The following is a 12,041-nucleotide window of genomic DNA, read 5'->3' as shown; positions in this document are numbered from 1 at the left end:
GGAAGGGTTGATGAAAACAACAGATCTCTGCTCCCTAATCCTTTTGTGTCGATGGTGTTAATCCCCCCCCCCCTCGTCGCCCCCCTCTCCACCACCCCCCCTCCAGCTCCCCCGCCCCCCCCCCCCCACACACACCCCACCACATCAACAACAGGCTACAAACAGACTTCATCCTCCAGACAGACGAGCAACAACTCAGACTCTGTCCTCGTCTTCATCCCTCGCTTTGTTTTTCTCTGCAAACACCTTCTGATCTCGTGTCGTCGTTTTGTCGCCATTGTTCCCCCTTTTTTGTGTCATTTCACTCTGTACATGTCGAGCCGGCCGGTGTGTGTACACACACACACACACACACACACACACACACACACACACACACACACACACACACACACACACACACACACCGCCAGTGTTTTTGTGTCGTGGTCTTGTTTACGAGCTGCGAGAGGAATGGGGAGGGAGGGAGGGAGGGAGGGAGGGAAGGGGGGGGGGGGGTAATGGGGGGGGGGTTATTGCTGTGGTTGCCGGGGGAAGAGGAGGTTGTGTCTAATGAGGTCACACCCTGGCAACCCGTTGACTCCTCCCACTCGACCTCCTCCTCCTCCTCCTCCACTCTTCCATCCTTCCACTCGGCCCCCTGTGACTGTGCCCCCCCCCCCCCCCCTCCTCCGCCCCCCCCTGACAGAGAGCTCTCCGTGGTGCTGAAAGCAGAAAAACACATTTCGGCTCCAGTTACAGTCGAGCAGCTCGAAGCGGCAAAGTGCAGGAGGAGAGCAGGATTTGATTTCTCCAGAAATTGGGTTGATTTTTTTTTCTTTCTAAACGCCGGGCAGGAGGAGGAGGAGGAGGAGGAGGAGGATGAGGAGCGAGAGAGAGAGAGAGAGAGGATGACGCTGTAGCGGAAGGTGGATACAGCCGGCGGTGGGCGTGTTCTTGTTGTTGTGATCCTTCGCCGGGAAGCCCAGTGTCATCTGCTGAAGAGCAGCGCCAGTGAGCAGAGCGGCGGCGGCGGCGTTGACGGCGTTGGCGGCGGCGGAGCCGGGCAGGAGGAACGCCGTTACCTGGAGCTCACGTCGCTCCACCTCGTCTCCACCTTCTGACGGAGGATTGTGACATTTGGAAACCGCCGGGAGACGAAGGGGGATAAAAGATCAAAGCGTCGGAGAGACTTTGGTCTCCAACTGCAAGCGGAGTTTATCATGTGTGTGTGAGTGTGTGTGTGTGTGTGTGTGTGTGTGTGTGTGTACGTGCGGGTGCGGTCTGCCGCCGCTACGCTGCCGCTTCCGTCCGTCTCCGACATGTGCAGATGTGCGGCGAAGTGAAGGCGGCATCTGGCTTTGAGAGTTGGGCAACATCTGGATCGGGAGGGTGGGGGTGGGGGTGGTGGGGTGGTGGGGGGGGGTGGTCCGCGGCCGCCCTTTCTGCCCAGGCGAGGGAGCGTTGGGGCCGGGCGCCCAATGGCACGGCTCCCTTCCGGCAGCACCCGGCTCACCCTGGGTCCCCGGGGCTCCTCCTAGCGGGGAGGACCGTTCTGGGCCGTGCCATGGACGGACGTCTCGGTGGATTTAAGCGGAATCGTGCAGCGGTGCCTCAGCGTGAGTGGCGGTGGACGGGCCGCGGGGAGACGGGGGACGCGTTGGTCCACGAGCCGGCGGAGACACGACCCCATTGTGAGTAGACGTTTATCGGGAGCTTCGTTTAAAAATTTTTTTTTAAAAACTTCTCCCCCACGCGTCACGACTCACTCGCCTGTCAAGACCTGCCACATGTGCTGCACCTGTAGTGGACGGTGTGGACGGTGTGGACGTCCACTGCCACGTACTGATGCGCGTCCGTCCATCCGTGTGTGTGTGTGTGTGTGTGTGTATACACATCAGCACCACCACCCCCCCCCCACCTAATCCCCCACCCCCACCCACACTCCATCACCCTCCCGGCCTCGCAATCTCTTCTGACACCGTGTCTCCAGAATGTCCACGCCGGTCCTCTCCGGTGACACGGTTGCCTGGAAACAGAAACGGGATTGTCGCCAACATTTTGAGCCGGAGAGTCAAAGTGCACCACCCACGTTCATGATGTGCTGCAGCCGCGGTCAAGGGGGGGTGAGGCAAGGGGGGAGGGGGGTGAGGTGGGGCGCGGCGGGGGGAAAACAGGAAAAAAAATGCATCAAGTGAAGAGGTGGGGGGTGGGGGGGGGGTGTTTGGGGGGGTTGGTTGGAAAAAACAACCAGTTTTTTTTTTGTAGAGATGAGCAAAAACCGTTTCCGCTGGATGAGGCGACGGAGGAACGTCATTGTGGAAAAGCTGGTTTGGGAGAAACGGTGATAAACAAGCTGATTCCAGAGCAGCTGCAGGTTTTACGGGATTACAGCTTAATTCAGCTCCAACAGTTTGAACTCCCGTCTTCCCGTTCGCTGCACCGCCAGCCGCTGAGCACGATTCAGGAAAACTCAGTTCGCTTCCTTTGTACAGCCTCAGATCGCCTGTTTGTTTGTCTTTTTTTAGGGTGGGGGGGGGGGGGGGGGGGGGGGCTGCTTGTGCATGAGTTATAATCAAGGAGAAGGACGTCCTCACCTGACGGTGCCCCGGTTTGAACTCGGCCCGCTCCGTCCTCCCCGGCTCCCGTCGGCTCGCGCCTCGTTGAGACCGGCGCCGTTGAACCCGAACGCGTCCCGGGAGGCGGAGCCGGCGGATAAACCCGCTGACCTCGCCGCCGGCGTGCTGGATTTATTGACGGACAGACGCACGGGCGCAGGGGGAGAACGGCTGAGCGTGGCCAGACAATGGCCGGCCTCTTGGTTAGCCACGCAATCTCCATCTGGCTGCCCTCCGAGACCCCCCCCACCCCCACCCCCACCACCCCTCCCCTACCCCTACCCACCCCCGCTCCCTTCCTAAACCCACACACACAAACATACAGTACCCCCCCTTTCTCTCACACGTAAACAAGCATGAGTCTTAGGCCGATCTGAAAACATTGACCTACATAAAAAGCATGGACCGTCTCCTTCTTCTTCTTCTTCTGCGCCCCCAAATTCACGCGGATGCACGCTTGCATCCCCCGCACATGCTTGAAGAAGCGACTCGGCGCCTGGTCTTTGCGCGAGCGACTGACGGATGTTTGTGGCAAATGCACGGATCCGTTATTTGCAACAACAAAAAAAAACAACACAAAAAACAAACGGCCAAAAGGTGCGTCACAGACGTCTGGAATGCTCTGACCCTGTGCGGCGTGTTTCCGACGGCGGGAGATGAAAGCGCCGAGCCGGAGCCGGCGATTCCTGCCAGCGAACGTGCTAGCGCAACGTGCTAACACGACGTGCCAACACAACTGAGAAAAATGAGCAGCCGCTGCAACATTCACACCGTCAACGGAAGGCCGCGGCTCGGCCGTCGCTTCCGTTAGCGGTATTTATGTGTGCGCTAAGAAAACACAGACGGTGTTTACTTCGTGCACGACGACTTCCGTCGTCGTGCACGAAGTAAACACCGTCTGTGTTTTCTTAGCGCACGCGACAACAGAAGCCGTCGTGTGAAAATTCTCCCGGACTCGGAATTCATTCTGACGCCATCTTTGTTTTACGTCAAACTCGCCCACGCGAATCCTCGGTTTCTCAGACGGGACGTTACATGTGTTTTTGTTTGTTTGTTTGTGATTGTGACTAACGTGTTCTTCCGCCTCCTCGCCAGAATGCGGTGGAGACACGCGGACAACGATGAGCTGCAAGGAGGAGGAAACACTCAGCTTTTTCCAGTATGTCGAGGAGAACGGGCTGAGAGCCTACAACGGCCTGGTCGCCCAGAACCTGGACCACGCCAGGAACGAGAGGAACCGCACCTTCCTGCAGGAGAAAAACGACAAGAAGAGAAAACAGGAGGAAGCCATAAGGAGGTACGGAGCGATTCCCGCGTCGTCAAGGAAGTGGGACGAGCGGCGGCGGCGGCGGCTCTTTATTTTGGAGGTTCTTTTTCGCCCGGACCAGCGCACACCGCGTTCTGTGGAGGATAATTAGCTTTCTGCCGGGTTCAAAGCGCTTCAGAGCGCTTCAAAGCACTTCAAAGTGTGGGTCGGCGCCAAACGCTTTGAAACACGTCAGGGCAAAGGGAAAGTTAGTTTCTCAAATGTGTCGTCGACACTCCTTCGCACGTCGGGATGAAAACGCCGCCGGCGCCCACGCTACTAACGTGACTGAATGCCGCGTGTTCATGTCATTGTAGAAGAGGCGGGGGCGGAGTCTGCCTGAGAGAAAAATAATAATAAAAAAATGCTGTGTTTCTAGATTATGTCCTGAAACGTCCACCTTGTCACTCCAGCCTCATCTCAGCCCACCGTTCTATTTATTTATCTACGTTTTAACAGTTAATTCACCTTCATGTTTTCTACATTCCAACAATGTACTTTTGTTTCCTCTAGTTTTTACCCTGTTTTCTTCAAAATTTACAACTAAACTAAAAGAAATTATTTTAAGTGCTTAAAATAACAGCTACTCAAATGGGTTTTTTTAGCGGTTACAAAACAGCCCGTTTCTGCCTCTTTATCTCAATAAAGATACGACGTCGAGTTGAAATTAAAAGTAAGTGCCCATCACAAGTTAAGTTTTCCTTCCTCGTCATCATGAACTGATGATCATTAGTCACGTTAACCTGCAGGTAAACTGTCAGCAGGTCAAATAACACTTGTCAAGCATCACATCAGCGGTTAATAATAAAAACTGAACACATATTTCACCAGTCGTACGGCAGCAGAGACGTACTTCTGCCAGTTTTCCTCCAGTAATTGTGACGGCGCCGAGCGAACGGCGAGAGAAACGTCTAAAAATAATCTGTTTTCCTGTCAGTCCGTCTGCACAAAGTAGTTTAGCAGCTGAGGGAAGTTTGATCTGTTCATGAAATAATTACGCTGATGCAATTTTGGGAGCTGAGCCTTTTTTTTTTGCCACCAGATTCTTCTTAACCTATTTAAGCACTTTGAACACTTTGCATTTCTGTTACAGGGGTAGTTTTTTTTTTTTTGGGGGGGGGGTTGTTTGTCTGCAGGGACTTATAATACAGTATACGTATAACATAATGCATGCAAAATGACTCCATCGTAGAGCTTCATCTCGTGTGACTCGTCGTGGCTGATCAGCAGTCTGACGCCGTCGCCTACAGTAACTCTGTGAATGGGAGGACGCCCGAGGACGGCGGCAATCTGCTGTCCTCCTGTTCCCTCCGCGCTCTCGTAGCCAAAACTAAAACATTAATACTCAGTCACTGGAGGAAGAGGCTAAAAAAAAAAGCTGCTATTTTTAAAAAAATATACAAGTAGGTCAAAGAGACGACCCATTTTTACAGTAAGTGAATGAGTGTGAGAAACTGTACGCTTGTTTTTTTCTGCACATGCATGTATGAGGAATATAAGGAGTGTGTGAGGGAGGGAGAGCTTGTTAGAGGAAGTGTGTTTAAGAGGTTGGGGGGGTGGGGGGGGGGTTGAAAGGAAAAAAAAAAACCTGTAAGAGGGAGATTAAGTGTGAGCTCAGTTGCAGGAGATGTGTTCTGCCTGGTGACAGCTGGAGGAGCCACCGGCCAATCAGATCAGCACGTCGTGTTTGAGTGAGGCGGGCCTTCCTGCGCCGGGGTCGCTTTTATTGTGTTCCGTCAGACGAGGACACACACACACACACACACACACACACACACACACACACACACACACACACACACACACACACACACACACACACACACACACACACACACACACACACAGTGTCATTTCCCTATAATTTCCATATCAATGCAAATTCCCAACGAATCCTTTCTCCTGGTTTCACCCCCGCCTCATCATGCCGGCCGGTGGTTCTTCTTCCCCCCCGCCCCCCCCCCCCTCTTCCAAAGCCCTCATTCAACGTTCGTGTTCGTGTTGTTGTTGTTGTTGTTTTCCCGTCACGTGGCGTCACGGTGAGAGAATTGACAACAAGTCAACTCCGACTGGTTCGGAGAGCACCTGTGGTTCTGTCCTGCAGCCAATCACTGGGCAAATGTCCTATAAATAACCCCGTCACTTCCACTCCTGTCACACGCCGGGCCGTGTGCGTGTCCTATGTCACACACACACACACACACACACACACACACACACACACACACACACACACACACACACACACACACACACACACACACACACACACACACACCTGTGGCTGAAAAAGATTCCAACAATGGACGCGCCGTTCAACAACAATGCGCTTTTCTATTCAATCACGTGGTGCGACGTTTCCAAACCGCCGCGCCTCATTGTTTACGTCCGCACGCCGCGCCACAGGTTGGACGAGCGCCTCGAAGTTCGCCGCCTGTCGTGTTCAAACAAATTCCTCCTTCCTGCCCAGAGGCAACACGTGATTGAGTTCCGTGACGAGCCGCGTGGCGGGGGAGCCGGTGTTTGTGCCTGTTGCTAGGCAAAGTTAAGCCCCTGACCAACGGAGCCGACCTGCCGAGCGCCTTCTGTTCAGCAGCTGGCCTGCAGGGAGTCATGGGGGGTGTGTAGGGTTGGTGGGGTGTGTGTGTGTGTGGGGGGGGGGGGGTCAAGCTCCTGTGCATGTTAACTGTGGAGGGTTGCATGTAAATTCAGATTTCTGGTGGTAATTATCATCGTCTTTGTACAAATGAAGCTGGTCTCAATCAGATCTTGAGCTGCAGCAGAAACACAGATGAACACTCAACCACCCCCCCCCCCCCCCCCCCCCCCCACCCCTCCCCCCACCCCCTCATCACCACTCAGACATCATTAATGCTCCATTCAGGCCAATCATCCATTTATAGGGATTGATTCCGTACAGGCGGGGGCAGGGGGGAGGAGGGGGGGGGGGGGTGCATGGTGTCATTATGTGAGGGACATCAGTCATCACGAGGGTTAAACACAAATCAATGTTTATTGTCAATGTTATCAGCTGCAGCGACGCATCTGTGCCGGTTACTAATGATTTATGCTGATTGCACGTGCGCACACACACACACACACACACACACACACACACACACACACACACACACACACACACACACACACACACACACACACACACACACACACACACACACACACACACACACACACCAAATTTGATCTTGAGTTTTTCCATATGATGCGTTGCTGTGATATAAACGTTCCTTCATTATTAAAGTTTCTGCTGCTTTCTGGGTGATTATACGTCTTCTGGCCCGACGCAAATAATGGATCCTTAATTTGCACACATATTGACCAATCGCACGGTGCTAAGGGTTAGCGCTAGGGTGTAACCATGAGTTGATTGTTTAGCGCTAAGGGTTAGCGTTAGGGTGCAACCATGAGTTGATTGTTTAGCGCTAAGGGTTAGCATTAGGGTGCAACCATGAGTTGATTGTTTAGCGCTACGGGTTAGCGTTAGGGTGCAACCATGAGTTGATTGTTTAGCGCTAAGGGTTAGCGTTAGGGTGCAACCATGAGTTGATTGTTTAGCGCTAAGGGTTAGCGTTAGGGTGCAACCACTGGCCGATCGTGTAGCGCTGAGGATTAGTGTTCGGAGGCAAGTATCGGTCAATCGTATAATGCTAACTGTGAGCATTAGGGTACAACCATTGGTCGATTGTGTAGCGCCAAGGCTTAGGGTTAGCATTGGGCGCCATCATTGGTTGCTAATGGTTAGCGTTAGGCCACGCGATTGACGGATGTTTGTGCAAATGACGGATCCATTATATTTGCAAAACGGCCAAAAGGTGCTTCACAGACGCCTGGACTCCTCTGACCCTGTCATGTCTGTCCCGTCTGTCCCATCTGTCCCCTCCGTCTCCGGCTCTTTCAGAACGGGCGAGGACATCGCGACTGAAGGGAAGCACTTGCGCATGGGCTCCATTACCATGCCGGACCCTCAGGAACGCGTGCCCATCCCCCACCTGCACGCCATCGCCTGCGGTCAGGGCTTCTCCGTGCGCTCCCAGTCCCTCCACTCCGTGGGCGGCGGGAACGGCGGCAACGGCGGCAACGGCGAGGAGGAGGTGGGCAGCCCCACCTCCCGGAAGCAGCCCCCGCCGAAGCCCCGGCGGGACCCGGCCACCAAGCTGAGCATGTCGTCGGAGGCGGTGGACCACAGCCCGGTGTCCACCTGCCGCGGGGAGCGCTGCGACGGTGAGTGGAGCCGAACCGCCGGGGCTAAATATGGCCGCCGTCCGCGAAACGGGTACGACGGGCTAATCCGAGATCCGGCGACGTCGGGTGTGATCTTAGCATCCGTGCAGCAAACGTTCACATTTCGAGGACAAAGAAGTTGAATCATAACTGATCTAAAGCAGACGATCAAACCTCAGCTCCTACATAACGTACTGCGACGATGTCCGAAAGCCAAATCAAGTATCGAGGTCCTCTGTGTGAATGTATTGAAGTGGAAAATCACTTATTAGCGTCATTCAATAGAGGCAGATTTTAGTCCGACTCTGCAGAAAAAAAGCCTCGTTGGTGTGTGACGACGGCGAAACGTTCGCCTCGTGTGAATTCTACAGGTGTTAAACTGATGATGATGATGGAGTGAAATGTGTCGTGTGATTTGGGTGAATCTGGAAGGAAAGAATCCGTCAAATTAAAAACAACAACAACAAAAAAAACCACACACACACACACAAGCCGCGGCGGGAAGCGTTTGGGGTTTTTGGGGAGCCGAGCTGTCGGCGGTGATGTTCGGGGAGTCGGCCAGCGCCGGCTCAGATTGGTGGGGAGCTCTCTCTCTCTCTCTCTCTCTCTCTCTCGCTCTCGGTGTGCGACGCAGATCTTCCTGGGCACCACGGCAACCATCCCACAGAAACAAGACCCCCTGCAGCCCGGCCAATCAGCGCAGCGCCCGGCACGCGCAGCCAATGCGGCTGCAGGGATGCCGCAGTCTGAGGCCCCGGCAGCCAATCGCAGGCCGAGAGCGTGTGTGTGTGTGTGTGTGTGTGTGTAGGGGGGAGGGAAGGAGAGAGAGGGGGAGGGGGGGGGGGGTTGTGTCCCTGGCGGAGGGGAGGGTTGCGTGCTCTGGAGCTGGCGTTTTAGCGGGAAGGGGGAGGAGCCTGTTCAGGGGGAGAATTCATTCAGGAGGAGCGATTGACCTAGATTCGTTTTCCCCAGGAGGGGGGGGGGGGGTGATGCGGGTAAACACATCCGCTACAAGAGGGGAGGAGGGGGGGGGCAGCGAGTAAGAGATGTGTGGAAGGCGTGGATTCCTCATCAGAGCTGAAACAGATCTTCCACCATTGCGGCCGGTTAGCGTGACGCCGGCTCGCCGCTGAGGAAAGACAATAATGACATTATTGTGCAACGCGTCGGTTTACTAAAGAGGCCGAGGACGGGATACGGCCCGGCGCATCTGGACGGAAACTAATCTTCTATTAGCACCTTATCAGCACGTGTTATTTCCAGGAGGGGGGGGGGGTGGGGGTGGGGGGGAAATAAAACTAAACACTCCTGATGTTACTTCACTTTTAATTAACCTAATCAGCAACACACATCCGCTGGTTTAATGAGGAGCAGGAAAAACACTGAAAATCATCTGAATTCTATTCTATTCTTTCTTCTTTTTTTTTTTTAAAGCACCATTACGTCATGTTTGTGACTTTTCTGGGCCGACGTTTAAAAAAACAACAACAAAAAAAAACCTTGACGACAGTATAATCAAGCAAATCTTGTGTCAAAACTCCTGGAGTCGAAAAAGACGAACACTTATTGTAGTTTAACTTCCTTTTTTGGGGGGGGGTTTTTGTTTTGATTGACCTCATAATCCACATAGAAATGTGTGTGTGCCCCAATTTCTCTCCCGGAATGTGTGTGTGTGTGTGTGTGCATGTATGGAGTGATGCTGGTGAGTCATTTAGTGATGGGAAGTGTGTGTGTGTGTGTGTGTGTGTGTGTGTGTGTGTGTATAGGCCATCTGGCATCTGAATTATTAAAGGTGTAAAATCTGCAGTTTGGAAATTTCAGACATGGTCCAGCTCTCAGCTTCACTTCATCTCCGGCTGCCGGTCGGAGGAAGAAGGACCCTTCCCGTCCGAACGTCTCCGGCTTTGACCTAGAAATGTCCGCCGAGCGGCGAATCGCTGTCAGCGAGCCATCAGCGCGTTTCCGCATCGTACAGTAGCGTTTCTATATATATATATATATAAGTGTGTGTGTGAAGCACTGCGAACCAAAGAGAATCACACTGCAATGCTACGTCACCACGATCAAAAAGAAGCTCCAGTGTGTGTGTGTGTGTGTGTGTGTGACCCAGATACTCTCCTCACATACTGCTCCACTACCATATACGTGACCTAGAAAACATGCATATGCCGTAACTATTCCCACATATCGGCCTCAAACTGCTGCTCTCAGCGACGCGCGGCGACCTCCGGCTGACCTGCTGAACCCTCGACCGGGATTAATAATTCACCAAAATCAAACTGATCAAATGGTGGATCGCCTCGCGATGGAGCAATCGTCCCGAGTTCCGACTATACCGGTGGAAAATAAATCAAAGAAATGCTGCCCAACCGGGTATCAAACTCATTTCAGACCAAATTTATCCTGAATTAGTCCGACGGGTGAAATGGTGCCATAATAACCTTTAGAATTTAAAGTTGTTCTTTGTTGGGTATATATATACGTTTTGGAAAAAGTATGTTTTTGCCAGATGTTTTGCAATTGGTCCGGAAAATGAGTTTAATCTCAACATAAAGCCAATTTTAATGAGCTCTTCTGGTTTAAAAAGTGTTACGGTTCAGCTCAGTGTCGCTACGGCGACGAAATGTGTGAAGAAGTCGATGGTTTCTTGATTTTGTTTCCCCACTTTGGCCTGAGCTGACGGAGCTGATGTGACCAAAGCAAAAATGACTCAGAGGTGAAAACTGAGCCATCGGACACTTGGGGCCACATTCACACGTCAACAGTTATCTGTTTCTTGTTTTTACACACAAACGTAGCTACGACTCAAAACAAACGATGATTCCTGACAACTTTTTTGAAAGATTTAAAAGAAAAAAAAAACCCAAACTGTCTGTTTGTATCTAAAGAAGGGAGGCAAAGAAAAACGTCATAATTCGTGACATGTTTAGTTTTTTTTCCCAGGACTCTGATTGGCTATCGTGGCTTCATGCTTCTCGTTACACTGCCCCCTACAGGTCTGGCTGCTCATAGCAGCTCTGAATTTTTTTTTATTTTTTTTTTGTAAACGGAGAGGGGAAATATCACTTCCAGCCCCACGTATCTCCCCGGTTCAGAGCTGCTATGAGCAGCCAGACCTGTAGGGGGCAGTGTCGCGAGAAGCATGAAGCCACGATAGCCAATCAGAGTCCTGGGAAAAACGTGAGGTCGCAAATTGTGACATAAACATCCGCCTTCACGTCCTTACATCCAAACAGACACGTATTTTTTCCAGATTTCCACTGTGGCCGGAGTCAGAAATAAAAAATGAATTTCAAAAGGAGTCGCGTTATTCGGTCTCGTCTTTTGCACGTTATGACTTAAACCTGACGGTTTGTGTCTTGCCTCCCCAGCGGCTCAAGGCTGCAGCGAGGACTGCCGGCGGGTTCCTCCGCCCAAACCCCGGAGGAACCCCAACACCCAGCTCAGCGTTTCCTTCGACGAGTCCTACATCAAGAGCCACGGCGGCGGGCGGGTCTGCCCCCCCAGGCCCCTCCACCACGCCGGCTCGCCCTGCGACCACGGCGCCTCGCCGCCGCAGAGCGACGACAGCCCCACCGACGACTGCGAGGACGAGCCCGTCTACATCGAGATGGGCGGGATCGACGTGGGGCCCCGGGAGCCCCCGAGGAGCGAGGACGAGGAGCCGGGGGAGTCGGTGTACGAGGAGATGAAGTACCCGGCCCTGGACGACATGGAGTACCGCACCGACCCGGTGGGGTGCCGCTCGGCGTGCCCCACGCCGGCGCCGTACGACCCCGAGCCCCTCAGCCGCTGCTCCACGCCGCGCAACATCCCCCTCTGCGACATCCCGGCGCCGTTCCCCAACCTGCTGACCCACCGGCCCCCCCTGCTGGTGTTCCCGCCGGCGCCGG

General features: G+C 53.4%; 2 protein-coding genes across 3 annotated transcripts in view; both read left to right on the top strand.

Annotated features, from left to right (window-relative positions):
- LOC308135371 (uncharacterized protein) overlaps window positions 1-12,041 on the top strand; it is a 432,222-nt gene that overhangs the window by 139,104 nt on the left and 281,077 nt on the right. The window lies entirely within an intron of this gene.
- LOC308135079 (neuronal tyrosine-phosphorylated phosphoinositide-3-kinase adapter 2-like) overlaps window positions 1,567-12,041 on the top strand; it is a gene marked incomplete at its 3' end in the record, with an annotated part of 10,689 nt that continues 214 nt past the window's right edge. The window contains exons 1-4 of the mRNA XM_080502952.1: window positions 1,567-1,673; window positions 3,693-3,894; window positions 7,826-8,148; window positions 11,520-12,034. Coding sequence (XP_080359078.1) covers window positions 3,719-3,894; window positions 7,826-8,148; window positions 11,520-12,034 — 1,014 coding nt within the window. The 5' untranslated portion in view covers window positions 1,567-1,673; window positions 3,693-3,718. The remainder of the gene's footprint in view (window positions 1,674-3,692; window positions 3,895-7,825; window positions 8,149-11,519; window positions 12,035-12,041) is intronic.

This window comes from Blennius ocellaris (genome assembly GCF_963422515.1).
Source record: "Blennius ocellaris genome assembly, chromosome: 10".
NCBI classification, from domain to species: Eukaryota; Metazoa; Chordata; class Actinopteri; order Blenniiformes; family Blenniidae; genus Blennius; species Blennius ocellaris.
The sequence above is the reverse complement of the archived record's forward strand: the minus strand, read 5'-3'. Positions and strand labels throughout refer to the sequence as shown.